This window comes from Nicotiana tabacum, chromosome 3 (assembly GCF_000715075.1).
Source record: "Nicotiana tabacum cultivar K326 chromosome 3, ASM71507v2, whole genome shotgun sequence".
NCBI classification, from domain to species: domain Eukaryota; kingdom Viridiplantae; phylum Streptophyta; class Magnoliopsida; order Solanales; family Solanaceae; genus Nicotiana; species Nicotiana tabacum.
Window position 1 is genome coordinate 127,092,291 of NC_134082.1, and position 20,927 is coordinate 127,113,217.

General features: G+C 34.3%; 1 protein-coding gene across 2 annotated transcripts; it reads right to left on the reverse strand.

Annotated features, from left to right (window-relative positions):
* Positions 1-13,169: 13,169 nt before the first annotated feature.
* Positions 13,170-20,064, reverse strand: LOC107810872 (putative dolichyl pyrophosphate Man9GlcNAc2 alpha-1,3-glucosyltransferase). 2 transcript variants are annotated; one of them, XM_016635699.2, is made up of 6 exons: positions 19,533-20,064; positions 19,261-19,444; positions 19,058-19,165; positions 17,976-18,137; positions 13,914-14,166; positions 13,170-13,808 (listed from the first exon to the last, which is right to left on the reverse strand). In XM_016635699.2, the coding sequence occupies exons 1-6, from the start codon at positions 19,928-19,930 to the stop codon at positions 13,369-13,371; spliced, it is 1,545 nt and encodes a 514-aa protein (XP_016491185.1). In that variant the 5' UTR covers positions 19,931-20,064; the 3' UTR covers positions 13,170-13,368. The 2 variants fall into 2 exon arrangements, with proteins under 2 accessions (XP_016491185.1, XP_016491186.1); XM_016635700.2 differs by lacking the exon at positions 17,976-18,137.
* Between the last annotated feature and the right edge of the window lie 863 nt (positions 20,065-20,927).

A 20,927-nucleotide genomic window follows, 5' to 3' on the forward strand; every position in this document is an offset into this window, starting at 1 on the left:
GAAATAAATGCACTGTTTTTCCACTCAGATGGTTCCAGAAATTAATGTGGAAAATGACTTTAGCTGAAAATTCAATAATAAATATTGGAAACAACAGAATAATAAAAAAGATGCACTGTTTTTTCTTTTCACTGACTACAAGCGACAAAGTTTTCATGACGAGAAGGAAACTGGAAACATGAGTTTTAGATAGAAAAATAGCATTTGCCTACTTTTAATATTAATTAATGTTTATCTTTGTACACATGCCTATGTTCTTTCAATGTGTACTCATATAACATGCTTGCAAATGTTACAACTTATAACAAACAAAATACAGGTAATGATGTACTTGTGATCTCCATTTTTCCCCAACGTAACTAATTCTTGCAATACATTTAGCTGAAGAGAAATTGAAATATATATAGGACCTGTTTTAGCATAAGCAAACACGTGTACAATAATTCCAAAAGGATATGGTGCAGCAATTTGGAGAGGAAGGTACAAGATAGGACGTGGCACTTGAGATGAAGTATATAATTACTACTCTTATTATATACATTTTAGATTACTCGGTAGACATCCTTGCCCAAGAAAGTATTGTGAACATATTTAATTACACGACGAAACCTGAAATGCATATTAAATTAATAGCAAATCCCTTTTCTTGTTGTAGGAGTTGGGTTTTTCGTGTGGTTTTAACTTCTACGTACTAGCTAGCATGATCTCTGTCCAATCTAAAAGATAGTCAATTTTGAGGCAATTAAATTTACTAGTGACTTAATGAACAATACTGAAAACCTCAAAAGGTCAAGACTGAAAATTAGGTATGCGTTGTATGCTGAAAATTTGGTCAGCATAGAATTGCTATGGGTTAATAGTATGATCGTGCTTCTAAAATCCGCTTATTTTGAAATGTGCTAAAAAGTATTATTTTTTATTAGAAATATTTTGTGTTTGATTAATCAATTTAAAAAGTACTTTTGAGCAACAATTAGTGTTTGGCTTAGCTTTTATTTTTCTCAAAAGTGCTCTTGGGGAGAAGATATTTTTTTCTATTTCTCAAAAACTATTTATGCTTCTACTCAAAAATACTTTTTTCCTTCTAAAAGCTTAATCAAACACTTTAACTTTGGGGGAAAAAATACTTTTGGCCAAACATGATGTTGTAAGGGTCTAATTATTCAAGTAGTAAACCCTAGACATTTAAATAATTAATGAGCTGTTTAAAGTTGACCTAGACCCAATATGTTGGATCTCACAATCCTCAAACTACTTTTGTTAATTTGTATGGTATGTCGTTATGAATTTCTACCATGCTTAGAACTAGTACTCCATCCGGTCCACAATGAGTGACCAATTTACTTTTGGCACGCCCATTAAGAAAATATTAAATTTTATACAAAAATATCTAGTATGACTAAACTACCCTTAATTAAATATTTAATGTGAGGAGTAAGAAAACTTTTTAGGGATATGTACATAAGGGTTTTTATAAAAATAAATTGAATTTTTTCTTGATTATATAAATTGACACTTATTTTGGACTAAAATAAAAAAGTAAATTGGTCACTTATTGTGGACCGGAGGGAGTAGTAATCAAGAAAAGTAGTAATGGTGTTGTTTGTAGTTGGACTTGTGATACAGGGTTCCGGCATGTAACGATCCGACCGGTCGTTTTGAGCATTTGCACTTTGCTCGGTTGTTTGAGGCAATGAGTAGCTCCATATGAAGTATTATGACTTATGTGAATCGTCAGTTTTGATTTTCAGGTTATTCAAAATTTATTTGGAAGAATGATCCTCAGCTAGAAGCTCTAAATTGGAAAGGTTTGACCAAGTTTGACTTTTTAGTATTTGACCTCAGATTGGATTTTCTGATGGTTTTATTAGCTCCGTTAGATGATTTTGGACGTAGGAGCGCGTCCGGATTGTGATTTGGAGGTCTGTAGCAGAGTTTGGCTTGAAATGGCGAAAGTGAAAATTTTGAAAAGTTTGGCCGGGAGTGAAATTTTTTATATTGGGGTCGAATTCCGATTACGAAAGTTGGAGCAGGTCCGTAATATCAAATGTGACTTGTGTGCAAATTTAATGTCAATCGGACGAGATTTGATAGGTTTCGGCCTGAGTTGTGAAAGTTTGAAGTTTCAAGTTCATTTCTTCGAATTGAGTTATGATTCATCGTTTCGATGTTGTTATGTGTATTTTGAGGCCTCGAGTAGGTCCGTGTTATGTTATGGGACTTGTTGGTAAGTTTGGACGTGGTCCCAAAGGGCTCGGGTGTGTTTCGGATCATTTTCCTCCATGTTGTTACGACTGATTTATGTTGTTGCCTGATGTTTCTAGTGTTCTTCGCAATCGCGATGGTCCAGTCGTGATCGTGAAGTGTAATTCGGTCTGCTGCGAATTTGTTCTTTGCAGACGCAATGGAAGGAACGCGTTCGCGAATAGTAAGTTGATTGGGTTCCGCGTTCGCGATGGGGCATCGCATTCGCATAGAGCTGAAATTGAGGAAGTGAATGATATGTCTTTGCGTTTGCGATATAGCATCCACGTTCGTGAAGGGTTGGTCCTGTTGTACATCGCATTCACGGGAACTATTCCGCAAACGCGTAGAGTCTTTTGTGCTGGTGTATTTTTTTGTTCATCGCGAACGCGATGGTATTGACGCGTTCGCGGAAGAGGAGGCCTGGGCAGATTATAAAATACTCTATTTCGAGGGTTTCGGCCATTTTTACATTTTTTGAGCTATGGAGCTTAGATTGAGTCGATTCTTGGAGCAATTTTCACCATATGAATTGGGGTAAGTGTTCTCTACTCGGTTTTGGTTACATTCCATGAATTTATCATCGATTTTAGTTTTTGGTTGATGAATTTTAAAGAGAGAATTGGGGGTTTTGGCCTAAAGTTTCATAATATAAATTTTTGAGTTTTAAACACCGATTTGGAGCCGGATTTGAGTGAAACTAGTATGGTTGGACTCGTAATTTAATGGGTTAGCAAATTTTATAAGTTTCGTCGGATTCCGAAGTACGGGCCCAGGCGTAATTTTTTGCCGGATTTGGGATTTGATGTAAGATTCAATATTTATCATTTGGAATTGTTTCCTTGGGCTTTAATTGATATATTTGAGTTGCTTTTGGCTAGTTTTGAGCAGTTCAGAGGTCGCTATGTGCGTGATGGAATTCTTGGAACATCGCTTGGCTTGCTCGGTATTGGAATTAACTTGATCGATGTAAGTAACTCTTCTAAACTTAGTGTTGAGGGTATGAAATCCCAAATTACGTGCTATGTGATTGATGATGAGGTGACGCACATGCTAGGTGACGGGCGTGTGGGCGTGCACCCGGTGAATTATGACTCCTTTGTTTTTATGGCACTATTTAGTGGCCCTATTTTGTTGATATCTGTATTTTCACCACGTGATTAAGTAACTGAACTGTGAATCATGCTAGCTATCATGTTTAGGCTTTATGGTGATATTGTTAGGACCCATAGCGATCTCTTCTTACTGTCATCTTACTGATTTCATTGATATATCGTACTCAGTCATATTCATGCATTCATATCATATCTCAATCTCAGCTGTTGTGTATTGATACATGATATCATTGTTGTCGGGCTAGTTTCATGATATTGTGAGATCGTGAGTGAGACTAGAGAGAGTGTGACTGAGAGAGGCTGAGAGCCTGTTTATGAGTGACAATTATGGGATCGGACTACACACCACAGCAATTATATTGATGATTATGATAGTGTTTGGGCTGTAAGAGCCCCTCCGGAGTCTGTACACACCCCCCCCAGTGAGCGTGGATGATGCTATTGAGGGATGGATTTCTTTGGACATGGATTTGTCCGAAGTACTTGATACCTTGAGATGGATTTCTCCACAGGGTTGGATTGCCCCTTTTTCCTCGGTACTGGGTGACTTATAGTCGGTGATTTATATGTTCTGAGATGGATTTCCCTGGGTCGTATGGGCCATATACAGTACCGAGTGGTTGAGCATGATGAGTGAAAAGTGTGAGACAGTGAGATTGGGTACTCGGAGAGTGTGAGTACATAATTCATCTCTGAGATACATGGCATTGGCATGCACACATGACATACAGGCATAGAGATGCATTTTTCCTCATGTTGTACGGTATCACGTCATTCATGATTTTTTTAGACACATTGATATATGGGTATAGAGAGGTATTTCACACTTGCTATCTGGAAATAAAACGAAACATCCAATTTATTGTGGAAAGAATTTTTGGAAAAGTTTATAGTTTTCAACTATCTCATATTTTACGATAATTCCGGTAAAGGATTTGATGTTTTCACTGATATTCTTGAAAAGTGAAATTATTTTCGAAAAAATTATAAAAAAGATGTGCATTTATATCTCTGAGTTACTTTCTTATTTATATGCTCTATGTTGTTATGAACTGTTATTGATTTTTGGTGTTGGACCCGACCTATGTTCTAGCTCGTCACCGCTTTCAACTTAAGGTTAGGTTTGTTACTTACTCAGTACATGGGGTCGGTTGTACTGATACTATATTTTTACACATTGCGTGCAAATGTTGGGTGATGTTGTTGCTTTGCTCGATGATTGCCGGATTTGAAGATGTACCTGCGATCTTGTTGTAGCTGCCTCTTGTTCATGGTAGCCAAAGAATTAATAAAACTCTATTTATGTACTTTTCAAACAGAAGATGTATTTACTTCATATCAGCTTTGTAAACTCTATTCTTAGAAGCTCATGATTTGTACTACCAGTCCTTAGAAAAAGTATAAGATTCAGAAAATTCCTTTTGTTAATTGTCTTGTTAATATTATTGAAATTGGATAATTATTAGTTGACTTACCTAGCGGGTTAGGTTACGTGCCATCATGACTAGTGAATTTTGGGTCATGACACGACATTTTTTTCTCTCTCTGCTTGAAGGATTGAAATACCCCGAAGAACAATTTAGGCACAAGCAAAAAATTCAGCAAAAGTTATATAGAAGAAATTTATTAAACTAGGGAGAGAATGTGGTAGGAGGCTTTTTCACAACTCATAAACTCTTGAATCTCTCTACATCGTAGTTACCTCTCTATAATAGAAAATATATAGTAACACCCCTATTTATAATACTACAAACTAAATTTGACTAGAATTTAGAAAATTTATTCCTACATGAATATTGTTAACAAAACCTAACTAGACATAAATTAAATAAACTAGCAAATACTAAATCCTAGATAATGTAGGAATACTAATTAATCTTGGTTTAATTTCCAACAACCTGCCTTAAATCAAGATCTTCAAACTTGATCATGCCATGAGTAACATCAAGCCTGGTAGAAGTCAAATACCTTATATCTCTACCAATTACCTAAAATATGTTGCATCAAAAAAGTCGTGAGTATCATCTTTAGTTAATTTCAATTTCTCTTCAATATTAGCCATATATGATTTGGCTTTAACTATGGTAATTCCCTTCAAAATATCGTCAACATATTTTTCCTTTACACTGAAATCATCTACTTTTCTTGTTGCCTTGTAGTTAGACTTGTACAACCATCCAACTTCAATTTGCTATTCTATAGGATCAAGAGTAATTTCACTAATAAACATTCATCGTGCTCCTTAAAACATGCAATCTCGAGCAATGGTACGAAAAGATTGCATCTTCAATATCTATAATCATACATTGTTGTGGTTCTGGATCCCAAGCTATTTCTATCTCAATCTTGGGTAGATCAATATAAACTTTCTCTTGATGCACTCTCTTGCTCATTACTAGGTTCATTTTCAATATCATCAAATAATTTTTCTAGTGAAACACCAACGTCTTTTGGACGGATCCCTTGCAACCAAATCTTCCTTTTTATCAACCGGAGAATTTTTTGGCAGATCAATTTGAATACTATTTGACTTCCCTTCGTATTAATAGAATTTCTATCATAACAAAAATTACATGTACCTTCTCTTCTTTTCTCCTCTGTTTCTGAATTTTGGCTTTCTTGATTTATATTCGTCATCTTTGATGTGTCTTCTTTTTCTTTTGGTTGATCATCTTTTTCTTGTAATGCCTCCTCCAATGTCTCATCTTTGTTTTGATTCAATGATCTCTCATATGTCACCAATTCACTTTTTAAATTATCAAGTTTGAGAGTGCTAAGATCTTTGGTAGCCTCACGAATAACTTTCTTGTTGCTAAACTTTAAACTTAGAGACTGCAATATTTTCTTTAACAATTTTAACTTCTTCCAATACTTCTCCATTGGCCCTTACACCATTGACTATTTCTTCAATTCTTGTAAAAAATTCTTTGACAGACTATGTTGGTCTCATACGAGCCAATTCAAATTGACTCCTAAACTCTTGCAGTTTCTCCTTCTTTATGTCAGCAACTTTTCGATATGACTTCACCAAGATTGTCCAAGCCTCCTTTGATGACTTTGCATGCAAATATATTTTTGATACATGCAATTCGACCTTAATAGCGAGATAGTAGCGTGCCTTATAATCTGAATGTCTTTTCTTCTCCAATTGCATAGCTGCATCATCTGTCAATGTTGTGCCTTCTAGGGGTTCCTCAAATCCTTTTTCAATAATGGGCCATAATCCAACAACATTGAAAAAACATTTCATATATTGATACCAGTCTTCAAAATTATTTTTGCCATCAAACTTGAAAACGTGGCAATCATGTAAATATGGAGTATCCATAAATTTTTTAGGATCTTCACCGACTCTGACAGAATCTCACACAGGCTCTGATACCAATTTGAAGTATTAAAATACCACGAAGAACAATTTAGGCACAAGCAAAAAATTCAGCAAAAGCTATATAGAAGAAATTTATTAAACTAGGGAGAGAATGTGGTAAGAGGCTTTTTCACCACTCATAAACTCTTGAATCTCTTTACATCGTAGTTACCTCTCTACAATAGAAAATATAGTAACATCCATATTTATAATACTACAAACCAAATTTGACTAGAATTTAGAAAACATATTCCTACATGAATATGGTTAATAAAATCTAACTAGACATGAATTAAATAAATTAGTAAATATCAAATCCTAGACAATGTAAGAATACTAATTAATCTTGGTTTAATTTCCAACACTGCTTGTAGTTCTTTCATTAGTTAATACTCCCTTCGGTCGAGAGATTTTTTATTATTTGGCACACTCCTTAATAAAATACTAACTCCTAGAAAAAAAGTATTGTAACTAAAATCCATAATTAAAATTTACATATTTTTAACTTAATATATTGGGATACGTAAATAAGGGCGAATTTTAAAAAATTAAAGTTAATATTTTCTTGATTATGTAAAAGGTCATTTATTTTGAACCAAAATAAAAAGGCAAAAAAATTATTTATTATGGAGCGGAGGGAGTAAAATTCTTTTATTTATCAATAAAAAAATGTCCTAAATGCACTAACTTGCATGATGTTTGAGATCACCTTATTAATTAACTTACACACGTGTCATGAATTTACACAAGTATATGACCCATTGGGTTTAAGGGGTTGGTTCAATGATGAGGGTTCCTTCTTAAACTCGAAGGTCCTCTAAGCTTACCATTTTCCTTTGCCTACCATTAACCACTCCAGAGAAGAAAACAAATAAATTAGCAAAAAGGGTATTTATATCTCACATGTAATTGCGTAGATGGCTGATCTATCAATTGAATGGACGAATTATATTTAAATCTTAACGAGAGATCTTAAATTAAACTTGTTTAATATAATTTTTATATATATTCTGCGTCTTATGTCATTATATGTTTTAATTTTTCTTTTCAATTGACAATACAGTCAATCCATTTAATTTTTATTGATAGAGTCAATCCATTTTATTTTTCTTTTCTAATTTTTCCTGTTGATATGTTTAGTAAACTAATGCGTTGAAATTGTCAATCTTCAAAGTTGTTTTATTTACGAGAAGAAAAAACCAACCAATGCTATATGCTCTTTATCTATCAACTGATTTGAACTGATGATATATAATTATGTACTTGCCATTTGAGTAATGAAGTAAGCTAAGTAGCGTACTAGTACTCTGTGAGTATCTGTATTCCATTTAATTTCGTGCAGCAGTAGCCAGTAAGTCTCTGTCTTCGATTTTCTTGTGGTTTTCACTCAGCTGACTTAGACTTTTGCAATTTCATGGAAAGGAGACTGAGTCACATGCATATCAAGGGTTCCGATTAGAATTTGTAGATACATTTTAATGAGTTAATTACTTAATATGTTGTTATTGTTATTACTTAAATAGCCATCCAAGTTAGTAACTAGAGGCGCTTAAAACAGTTGTTCTGATCAATTTAAGTAGATTACCCTTTGTTTTGTTAATTCCATAATTTTATAACTTCATATCCATCACTATTTATACATAGCTTTATCCCATTTTCTTCTTGCTTAGATCGATCTCTTTTCTTTTCCTTTCCTTTCTAACCAAAATCAACATCTAAACCAACTACTTGAATTTCATTAAGATTTCTTAAAACAGTAAAAAATCAGAAATATTTGTTTATGATATGGTTGAGTACAGACATTATCCATTCATCCGCAGGAACCTTGTTAATCCAATTCAGTACACAAAATCGTCCCAACCGATCTTTTAGCTTAGAAAAGTCGTATGATATTATTTTTATCCTCTTAATCTGGACCTTTACCATTTACTATTTAAAAGTAAAAAGAGAAAAAGAAAATTATATTTTTGTATATTAGCCTTTCAATATCTAGCAATTAATTTTTCCCTAGCATATGGAAATAGTCAAAATTAACCCAGAGAAATTTGAAATAGCTAAATATACCTTTTCCTTTTTTTCTTTCAAGGTCATTATCCATGGACACTACTTAAGTTACTATCATCAAGTTTTCTACTACTACTTCCTTCCAATCGGTATTTACACTTGACAAACAAAGACACAAATGTTGTGCTTTTAAAATACAACAGCAAGGCAATAAAGGCCTACAGAAGAAGAATAAAAGCAAGCTAGTAAACAATCCGGTATGGCTAGCTGTAGACGCTTTCATTACATTTAATTTAATGGCAGTCGTAGCATATATTGCCACATATATAAATACTGCTATATATATATACAGAAGACACACCATATAAAACTAAATTAATGAATTATAAATAAATTTGCTGGCCAATAAATGCATGTTGTTATGTGATGGTCTACCAAACTGGGCGAGTCCCGAATTTAACTATTGAAGAAATTTTTAATATATATTTATACTAGCGGTATTTTCCGCGAAGAAATCAGTAAAATTATTATATAAACTTGTTTTTTATAAATTTAGTTAATATAAAAATAAAGTTTTCGTGTATATGTATAGAAAATTATTTTTATAAATTAATTGATTAAACAAAAAAGATAAATCTTTTGCTCAATTAGGTCAGTAACCTATTCATATCATTAATTTTACATAAATATATATAGTGTACAATGTGAATAAAATCAGTCAATTTTGAGATATTTCACTTAGAGCGATGCCAAATTTTGTTTTCATATTTGCTTATCCTAGGTTTGATTTCTCTAAAGCACTTGTGTGTGTAATTTGCTCTAGAATATGATTCTGTGAAGATTTAGTTTCAAATTGACTATCCTACGTTTGATCACTCGAAAAACACTTAGTGATGTTTTCATATGCTTTTTAATTACTTCAAAATCAGCGAAACATTTTTATACTAAATCTATTTCTTAATATTTTAAACAAAATAACCATAAAGTGAGAGGGAAAATAAAAAGGAAAGACAAGTTGTTTGACCATAAAATTAGAATAAAGCAAATTAAACACCTTAAAATGTCTTCCACATGCGGAAACTATATACCAACACTTAGACATATATACAACTATGGAGTATATGGTTAAATGCTTACATTAGAATCAACTATGTTCCAACTTAATCCTAATTGAAAGAAGAGTTCAAAGAAGTTTAAGCTTCAAGTTGTAGTACTCATAATGCAGTCCCAGATAGTAAATTTGGAGACTTTCATAAATTGGAAACAGGCAATCCATGTCAAATTGAAATACACAAAAAACTTGAGAGACATAGTTTATAGGGAGACTATATATATTCTAAGTTTGTGAAGCATATACGGTCAAACCTCTCTCTAACAGCCTCGTTTGTTCCGAATATTTTTGGATGTTATAGCGAAATGTTGTTATAGAGAACATATATTATAATATAACATAAAAATTGGTTGCGGAAAAACTTGGCTGTGCATGTGATATTTTTTTTAAAAACAAATTCTGGTTATGAAGTGTGTGATATCTGTCCTCGGCCATATCAGAATGATACTAAGAAATATTGATGAAAGTCTTATTTTCGCGTTTAAAACACTTGCAAGAGGATACATTTATACTATCTGCCACCAGATTGATTATCAATTGCCTTAGCAATTTGGAATATGTTGTAGCATCTAGATAAGAACTGAAATCTTTAGCTGGTAATTAAAGAGGCCAGGGAAACCTATTTTGAAAAGGAGAGAAAGAAACGGGACAACTTTCACAAGAATCAAAACCAAGCTTTTCAATAACATAATATGCAGAAGCATTAAATCCTTAATCACACACCAAACAAAAGAGTATTTATTCTTAGAACTTTGGAGAACATATCCTAAATCACACACCAACCAAGAGTATTTTAAATTAAGAAATACAAGGTGAAGATTTAATAAAAACAAAACACTTCCATTAACATAATCTAGATCTTAAATGTATATATATCTCTTCCAATGTATTCCCAGAGTTGATTGCAAATGCAATTAGTATATTTCATGCAATACAATAACTAACGCTTAGCAGGAAAAAAAACAAAATGCATGACTTAACTAAATCGTGACATAACTTCCTTGTAAACTCATATATCGTGCAACTTTTGAATTCAAACAACCTAGTTTCTCAAGGAAATTGAGTTACAGTCATACCCGACAACACATGCACTATGAATATGAATGAAGAATATATTGCAAAACAATCATAAGTAACCATTAAAATATATCCGAAGTAATCAGGAAACAAAAGTAAGTCATGACATCTTCTTGGCTTGTTCCCCCAATCACAATCTATATATCTATATAATCATGATATCTATATATCGAACCAATCCAAACCGATATAGTTGGTTTGATTTGATTTTGATAAAAACCAAACCAACCCGATCCATGTACACCCTAAACGAGTTATTGCACACCCCCTTTAAGAAAGACATTTAATTTAATCACATGAGTATTTATTTAAACTATCTTGTTATCACCGCACACATTTATTTAAAATCTTGAATCCCTTCTTCCTTCTCCCTTGTCACTTCTGGTTAGAGGAGAGGGGGGCAGAGGACATAGTAGAGTAGCAAGATTTGACATGTCAACGCTAATTAGGTCAAGTAATTCACATCCAAAATGAGATTCTAGACTTATATCCAACTCCCAACCACTTAACGCGATCGTCATTTTTCTTTATATCCCTTTCTGTACAGCACAAAAATACGATCACTTTCAATTATAAAGCTAATAGGCAATGGGTAGTCATATTTATTGCCCCTCCCCCACGGGGTTCTTTTGTCATATTTGGTATCTTAATCAAGTCAACCCTTTCCGCGAGTTTACATAAATTTTCAACTACTAAAAGCTTTTATGGAGTTTCACACTTTGACTTGGTGTAAAAACGACATCACAAGAGAAAAAAAAAAGGGTGAAAAAATGATTAGCCTGCCATGCTTTCTTTGCTACATCATCGATATAACTTTCACAATACATGTTTTCGATATGAAATAAACAAATAAATTGAGAAGTAGATGAAATAATCCCTAAACAGAAAAATCTTCTCAACTGAAAGGTTTGAATAGGACGAAGAGTTAAAGTCAGCTTCCTCCTCAAAGCCCCAAACTTTTCAACTTTCCTAATAATACAGTTTGGAGCATTGATTAACTTGATTGGTATATGAAATAAAATGGAAAGGGACCTAAACCAAACTGGACTTCAAAGAACTGCTGTGTCATTACTCTAGTAGTTGCTCACTTAAGACACCTCAATTTGACTTCAAAGTGTGAGCGGCTGGCTACACACGTTCACACATACAATTACAACGACTACTATAGCACCTCAAAAAACTAGAAAAGGAGAGACAATGAAACAAACACAAACTCCTCAATGACTCCCCCCACAAAAATATCACTTGCTTGTGATTAGTAGCCATTCCCCCAAAAAGGGAGAGGGTGGATACAACTTAGCTCGCGCGAAGCACGAGGAGTAATATAGTATTACCGTTCAGTTCACATGACAAACCAAACATCATTAAGTTCCAAATTCTGCAAAGCGCTATATCTCCATTACATCATATGATAATATCAATCTGAAGCCATAGCACAGGATTTTCAATTAACAAATTACACATGCAAGCTCAGATCTACAGAGCTCCCATGGAGTCTACTGGAAGGTTCTGAGGGAGGAGAAGAAAGGGAACAGGAGATAGGGATAGAGAGAGCAGAAAGATCCATGTGTTTTCTGTAAAAATGAGAACCTTCAACTGATTTCATTAACTGTACAAGTATATATACATGTTGACTATTTGACCAAGCTAATTTCTAACTAAGCTAGCTAACCGCTAACTAAGTATACAATCCAATAATGAATGTATGAATAATAACTATACTCAATATCAATTGGTCATAGAAATGAAAGTCAACAACTTTTTTCCTACAGATAAACACTTTGGATAGAGCAAGTAGACCTTATGCCCGCCAAAAAATAAAATAAAGGAGAATTACGAACTTGATATCCATCCCTCTACCTATTATATTCATTCTTATGTTTTATTTCCACAAGTATTGAAGGAAAGACCAGCTTATACATAGGCATGACCAATGCATGGGGAAAGGTTAGCTCAATTAAGGGGTACTCATTTCTTTCTATCACCAAGTATTCGGATCTCTTTGAAGGTAAAACGTTTGTCACTAAACATTTCATTTTAGACATAAGAAAACAATGTATAAAACATAGTTAACCACGTCAGACACGAGAACCACTTACTGGATCTGTCCCTCTTATGATACGCAGATAACAAACAATACCCAAACAAAGGTGGTGCAATCAGAGAGAGCAGGGATCGGGGTCACAGAAATAAAGGTAACTCGAAAATAATGAAAATTGAGATAAGGCCAATCAAAATCCACATGAAATGGGCTAAAATAGGAGAGAGTGGCCTCCTACTAGTTCTGCTATGCTCAGCCGTACAAGGTAAATCACAAGTGTTACGCAGACTTGAAACTATAAGCATCTTTCCTATTTGGAAGTGAAACTAAAATCTTCCATTTAAAGATTCTCTGTGGAAACAACTATATGGCCCTTCCAAAAATGTACTCCAAGAAAATCACCGAAGTACTATAGATTTTTCTTTTCTCTAACTATTTGACTAGAAAGCTTCAGAAACTCCCATTGTTTCATGTTTGCGTACATAAAAATAAAAAAGAACTGAGAGAAACAGAGTAGCATCATTACTGCCTCAAAGAGGTAAGGATACCTTCTTGGTGGAGTTACCATCAAGTAAACAATATGCAGAAGAAGAGAGCTGGTGATGAGAAAATATTTTAAAGTTGTAAAATGAGAGCGGGTCTCCCTTATGTCTTTTCTTTGAACAGGTGCGTTGTACAGGAGGACAAAGAGACCATATAAAGCAATATATGGAAGAATCAGTTCATCACGCCTTAGAAGAGGGAACAGAGAGAGCAAGGCAAAATATGTTAGCCAGCGAAAAATAAGAGGCTCATCTATCGCCAAGAAGCTTGCTGGAAGAAGAGGCAGCAGAATAGATTTCTCATGAACTGTATATCAACCAAAAAAGCATCAATTAGTGTTATACTGAGAGAAGCCAATCACATATAAGTAGAAACACTAACAGATATGGGAAACAAACTAATTTTTTGTACCTTGAAATGAGAAGAAGTAGAATGATAAAGCACTGCTGAGCAGTCCAAACAGAAAGTTTTTTCTGCTTGGCGCCAATATTAACAGCATCATTGAGGGTAGGCACGTGGAAACAGTTGAAACAAGACTAAGAATCCTTAGTGCTTGGGTACTGAACAATCTCTTCCACTTCACAATGACTGAAGTGGTACACCAGAAGTTAGCCACATAATCCTCGTATATGCCCCTCTCAAAAGGAGCTAGGCGGGAAAGAACCTGCATCAAGCATCAAAAGAAACTGATTAATAATTCCGCAGATCGTGATGATCTTTGCCAAACAAGATGGACAAGGACTCAATCCTCAATCAAGTCGGCAATTTCTAATCAAGAAAGAAGACATAAATATAATCAGGTTACAACTTTCGTGCCATTATGCTACGAGGGTGTATTAGCACGGTTAACAATCTCCCAAACAACTTCTTTAAACTAAAAGTATAGCTCAAAATTCCTGAAATTTAATTATTTAATGGTCATTGTATAAAGGAATAATTTTACATAAATACAACTCACACATCTGACTTGCAACATAACAGCCCAGTTATAAATTTACAAATCTGTAGCCCAAAAATAGTCGGCTAATATTTGTAAAAAGAGTATCTTTTAGATTTTTTATTCGGCAACGGAGTTTAATCAGGATAATTATCTTATTTAGATGAAGTCACGAGATTTTCTAATTCTTCTGTCGTATAATTTCTCCCCCAATTTGTCTTTACTGCTGCAAGTTGTCCCCCAATTTTTCGTTGATTCAACTTATATTGTAAAATTTAGAAACAATTGCTGCAAGTTCGTGATTTGGCTAAGAATCAACAAGAAAAGTAGATTTATACATGAATTATTCCAAAAAAAGGAAGAAAACATGAAAAGAAATTAATTTGATTATACATATGCGGTACATGTATAATGATGTATAACTATGTATAAACTTGTATATGGAATGTATAATAATGTATATCAAAAGAATAAGAGAAAGAGAAGAAGAAGATAAGTGATGTTATGAACATATATACACATTTATATATAATTATATATATTTATACACATTTATACACAATTATACAATAATGTATAAGTGTGTATAAATAGTGGTTATACAATATTTATACCAGAACACATCTAATATTCAATATTACACCTCTATTTCAGTATCAAAATATCAAAAGAGAGTTTTTCAGAGGAAGTTAGATCTGAAAATTAAAGAGGAGAGAAGATGGAGATGGAATTGTTTTATAAAAGAAGATAAAACTGGAACATCATCTGAAGAACTTGAAAAATGTCTGAATACAACACAAGACCTCTTTTTCATTCTTCGGTGACTTTACTGACTTCATCGTCGACCTATTTACCTTGAAAATTGAAGGAAAAAATGGAGGATGTCTGCAACTCTTCAACCTCTTTCCAGCAATTTGAGAAGAAACAAAAAATTATTAATGGAGGATAAACACATTTTGTCTTAAAAAAATTCACATTGCACAAAAAAAAGAGGACTGTTGTTATTACAGTATAGAAATAGCGATTTAGTCTCCTTGAGGAGATGTTTATTACAGTAATGGAAAAGGCCTTCCTGTTAGGTTGAATGAAAGAATGACTGCTGCTTCTAAAAGAGGAAGAAGCATTTGGATATAGGTTTTGGTGAAAAGTTGAAGAAAGACAAAAGAAGGATAAAGGAGGCTAGGTTAACCAATGAAAATGGGCTATGCATTATTTGCAAAATGGGCTATGTCGGGTAAAGTTCCAAAATATGGGCTATTTTTTGTTCTGAAATTGGGCCGACTGACATAGAGTGTAATTATGTCTTGTATAAATTGGGTAACCCAGGGATGCAACCTAGCAATCAATGAAGTAGGATGAAAATCATAGGAGACCAGAGTTCAACTCCCAACAGAGGCAAAAAGGCCAGGTAATTTTTTTTTCAATTTTCACAACCCTTGGTGGGGAAAGTTACTCGATACTAGTGTTGGTGGGAGGTAGTAGACTCAGTGGAATAGTCAAGGTGCACGCACGCTAACCAGACACCACCACTTTCAAGAAAAATATAAATTGGTAAACGACTTCAATGGTACATTAACCTGACTGTTGTGACTTCTGCGCACTTGATTTGACATGAACTAAGTGGCTCGAGAGGATGTCGAATGGGGTATCTACCAAGTTACAAGAGAGACAGAGCTTGCTCTTAGTAATCACTACAGTTATGTCTCAATTTAACTTTTAGTTCTTTACTGCTATCATGTGTTATCCACCAAATCCTCCTCACGAACATCTAAAAAATACACTCAGACAGAGAAACTCACCAACTAGGTGAACTTTCATGAGAAATCAAAAGGCAAGAAAGATGAAACAATCCGCAGAATTTCTCATCACATAGACAAGTAAAACCTCAGGTAAGCAGACCCTGTACATGATCATCTTACTAGTGTTCTCATTCACTCAAACCTCTTTTTGGAATTTTCCTCCTGTACTTTACCTCTAAAAGGTTGTTACTCATATATCTAATTTAAGAAAGCCCACTATATGCTCCCACTATAGTAATTCCCATTCTCCTATAGAAAAAGTAAACGAGAACACACGTTTTCAAGTATACTTACCTTTCAACGCTAACTCAGTCTTCCTTATACATTTATTAGATATGACTAGAAATCAATTCTTATTTATATGCAAATTCCACCGTGGGCGTGAAATTACCCTGTCTCTGCATAAGTCATTCCCATCCAAACCCTTCTGGGTATTATGGTAACATCTTCGGTTGCCACTCTAACGCCATCATGAGGCACTAACAACGCTTTTTTTTATAAAACTGAAAAAGATATCTAACGCAGTAAAAAACTGCTAAAGCATCTTCAGTATGTTGTTATGAATTTCTAGTGTAATCAATATGGATAATCCCGAAATGTTTTAGTGTACACGCAAGTTTTCCAGATGCAATAAGCAGATTCAAGACAATATGGTAGAATCATTGTTTTAAAAGCAAAGGTATGACATTTTACCTCTATCTGGCAGGGATATAAACCCTAAGGAAAGACGCGTGACAGCCTAGAGTTTTGAAATTGTATACGTTAGTACACTGAGATACTATTTCAATAAAAAAAATACTAAAAAAGGTTAGAAATGAGATAATGCTCATCATTGCTAAAGAATCTTTGTTATATTTTTCTATTGATAAGCGAGAAATTCCCTTGTGCCCATGTTGTACGGTTCGAAACTCGGTGGATAATAGGTTCGCCCTTCCTCCCTTCTCCATTAACATACCAAGCTTTTGTCTGTAGCAGGGTTCGAACCTGTTAGATGCACCTAATCCACACATCACGTGTTGCGCTCTTACTACTAGACCAAAGTCCTAGGGTAAAAAGAATCTTTGCTAAATTAAATAATTTTTTATATGACATTGTTCTTTTCTCATAGAAATCAATTAAATGGTGAAAAAATTATCATACTTAGAAAGAAAAGCTCCATTTTCACATAAACCTAGGCACTAGTATTGGCATTGCGATTTTTTTTGCACTCCCATTTTTTCACCAAAAGTTAAACTTACAGCAAATGTTTATATAAGATTGTTAGCTAGTTAAGTGTAAAATAGTCATACATAACGTCATATAGTGTTAATCTCTGACGTCATAAATATAGCTATACAGTATACACGTTGTACAATGTGCCTATAAAAAGATATCGTAAGACATAAGAATTCATGTCTTCACTCAATTCTTTCCTATTTCATTTACTTCTCAGAAAGACTTCAAAATAAGTATATCATCTATTTTTGTTATATTTTTAACAAAATTGAGGCCAAAAGGTATCTGACTTGCTTAGGCTTTTGATTTACCTCAAGCAATTTCAGCTCGTCCTTCACTAAGGCAAGCCTTAGCACGAGTCCTTATTTTGAAAAAACAGATATAACAATGGTAACTCCTCTAACTAGTAGCTGGGGAGATTTTAGGATATTGGACGTCATCTTTCAAACCAATGGTACCAATAACCCAAAGCACGTAAATCATGATTCAATGTACTTGTAATTTAAAGCACCATCCTTTTACCTCCAAAGGTGCTTCCAAAGAATAAAGATATGGCCACCAAAGAACAATGAACGTTCCTAACACCGCCAAGCCCAATTTCAAGACCTCAAGAAAAGGATTCTGCCGCCTTAAGCATTTACCAAAGAGATAGCCAAAAAATGCAGGTGCAAAATAGGCACTCATCTGCATAAATCAAGATCTTTAAGTAATATCTGATAATACATCAGAGCTAAGAGCTACACAGCGATAACTTTAAAGAGTAACTCCCAATAATTCTAGTAGATATTCAACCATGATAACAAACCTTTGGCATAAGTTTAAAATCACATCAAGTTACTCAAGCAAGATATCATAACTTCAGCATCAAACTAAAAAAGCACGTAGCTAAATATGATTCCAGGTAATTATTACCATACCATTCAAACCATACTTTTGTCATTACCATACCATTCAAATTCGTACAAGGAGATCTACTAAGTATGAAGATTTTGACGTGTCAACCGGTCAGCTTAAGGACATCAACATGTAGTCAAATCCATCAAACTCATAAATTACCCTACTTCCTCTCTTAAGCAATTCTGTCCTTTTCATCTCTGGAAAATGACTCTACTTCCTCTCTTTAGAAATTTTGTCTGTTCATCTCTCGAGAATGGCCCTACTCCCTCTCTTAGCACCTCTATCCTTTTCATCTCTAAAATTGGCTTCATATTGTTAGAGTCCCACATTGATTGAGGGTGTGAATGTGTTCTAGTTACATAGTATTGGATAATCCTCATCTCATAAGCTACCTTTTGGAATTGAGTTACGTCCAAAATCCATTTTTTCCTAAGACATGGGATACTACCAAATACAAATGAGCATAGCCGTTCAGTCACCACTCAGAAATCAAGCACGGCCAGCACCTCAACATCACAGAGTACAAAGAGATACTAGGTTTTTGACATTAATATAATTGTACGTCTTAGCTTTTCCAGCGGGAAATGAAAAGTAAACGTGAACGCCCACAATTTGGTATTTCCATATCCAACTATACAAGAAAAGATATGCACAAAGCACACATTCAGATTTGCTTTGAGGTAAATATGCACAGACAGGAATAGTACCTGTTTATGGTTAAGAGAAAGGGTGAACAAGATAGAACCAAAAATGTCTCTATCAGATAGGATTGCAGAAACAGCAGCAACAGTAAACCCCAAGCTAATACAATTATACTGCATCAAAGAAATTGAAATCGAAAATCAAATGAACAAAAACTTCAAAATCCAAGTGGCAAATCACAGACCACGAGAGACATGGATTCAAGTACCTGAAAATGACCATGATCAATCAATATGAGACATGGATTCAATAAAATCATGGCAAAGTGCCACATATTACCACTTTTCGGCCCGTCATGAGTACCAGAGTAATAAACAGTAACAAAATAAATAACAGCGGGAAAAAATATTAGGACGTCGGATAATAACACTGTCCACCGCATCAACAATTTTCTGCATAAAAAACGCATCAAATTCTTTTATTATCTCATCTCCCAGTAGATACTCCGAAAAAAATCAGAACTTTGAAGTTAAGTCATACCCAATATAAGATTCGTAGCCGCGGGAAGTGAAGAGTGCAACTGACTGTGGATCAAAAAATCTAAGGAAAAGACCATGAATGTAGCTTTGATACGCTGTAAGAGGAGGGTAATCAAGACCCCAATATTTCAGATCATTGACAGTACTATTTCGGTACCATTCTTTAACAGGGAGATTGAGTGTGATCTCCATCCAATGACGCTGAGCTTCGTAATCTCCGTATTTGGGAGGAGTTCCAGCGCCTGAATAAGGGTGGATTGATACTGCTACTCGGACTAAAATTGCAAAGAGAGTGATGCAAACGAAGGAAGCTGTAGTGCCCCTTGGAGTCAGAAAAGACCAGAGGTTCGATTCGGAATCGTCACTTGTTGGATTCGCTGCTTTTTTCTTCTTCTCCATTTTACTCTGAGAGATTTCCACCGGAGAAAAAACAATTAGGAACTTAAAACTCAATTTGGGCGGAGACGAAGAGCGCAATCGGTTGGCGGAGGGGGGGAAAATTCAATCAACCCGAAAAGGAATTCGGGCTGCTCCTTTCGTGTAAATAAACTACAAGTAGTCCATGTTTAACGGACTTTTATATAAACAATAAAGACCGTAAAGTAAATACAAGTATACAGAAACTGATATATTATTCGAATTTAAACTGATGAATGTAATGAACTGAAATCTCTTCTATTTATAGAAGAAAGGAAGCTGATGTGTAAGCTATTACTATACCATATATAAATAATTTTCTACTGAGCAATATTTATCTATAACGGAGTACTGAAAGGATAAGCTCATTATACCAGGTATAGATAATCTTCTACTGGAGGTAATATTTATCCATAACGAAATACTGAAAGGATAAGCTTATTGTACCCGGTATAGATAATCTTCTACTGAGGATAATGTTTATCCATAACGGAGTACTCAAAGGATAAGCTCATTGTACCTGGTATGGATAATCTTCTATCAGGGTAATATTTATTCATAACGGAGTATCAAAAGTATAAACTTATTATACCCGGTATGGATAATCTTCTATCGGGAGTAATGTTTATCCATACCGGGTACTGAAGTGATAAGCTTCTTTAGGAGGCTTATTTCCAATAAAGTACTAAATAGATAAAGATATTTACGGCGAAGTCTCATATGGATAAGCTTCTTCAGGAAGCTTATTTACAACGGGGTACTAAATGAACATCCATAATATAATATATTCATAACACTCCCCCTTGGATGTTCATTAAAAGATAATGTGCCTCATTAAAATTTTACTAGAAAAAACCCCGTGGGAAAAAATTCAATGAAGGAAAAAGAGTACACATATTTAGATTCGCACTGCTGGCTGCCTCATTAAAAATCTTATAAGGAAAATCCTGTGGAAACAATCTTAGTAAGGGAAAAAGAG

Coding starts and splice junctions, on each gene's coding strand:
- LOC107810872 (XM_016635699.2), bottom strand. CDS start 19,930: ATGGAGAAGAAGAAAAAAGCAGCGAATCCAACAAGTGACGATTCCGAA. Junction 14,167..17,975: donor CTTTGGAAGCACCTTTGGAG/GTAAAAGGATGG, acceptor TGCTTGATGCAG/GTTCTTTCCCGCCTAGCTCC. Junction 13,809..13,913: donor CTACTTCTTCTCATTTCAAG/GTACAAAAAATT, acceptor GTTGATATACAG/TTCATGAGAAATCTATTCTG.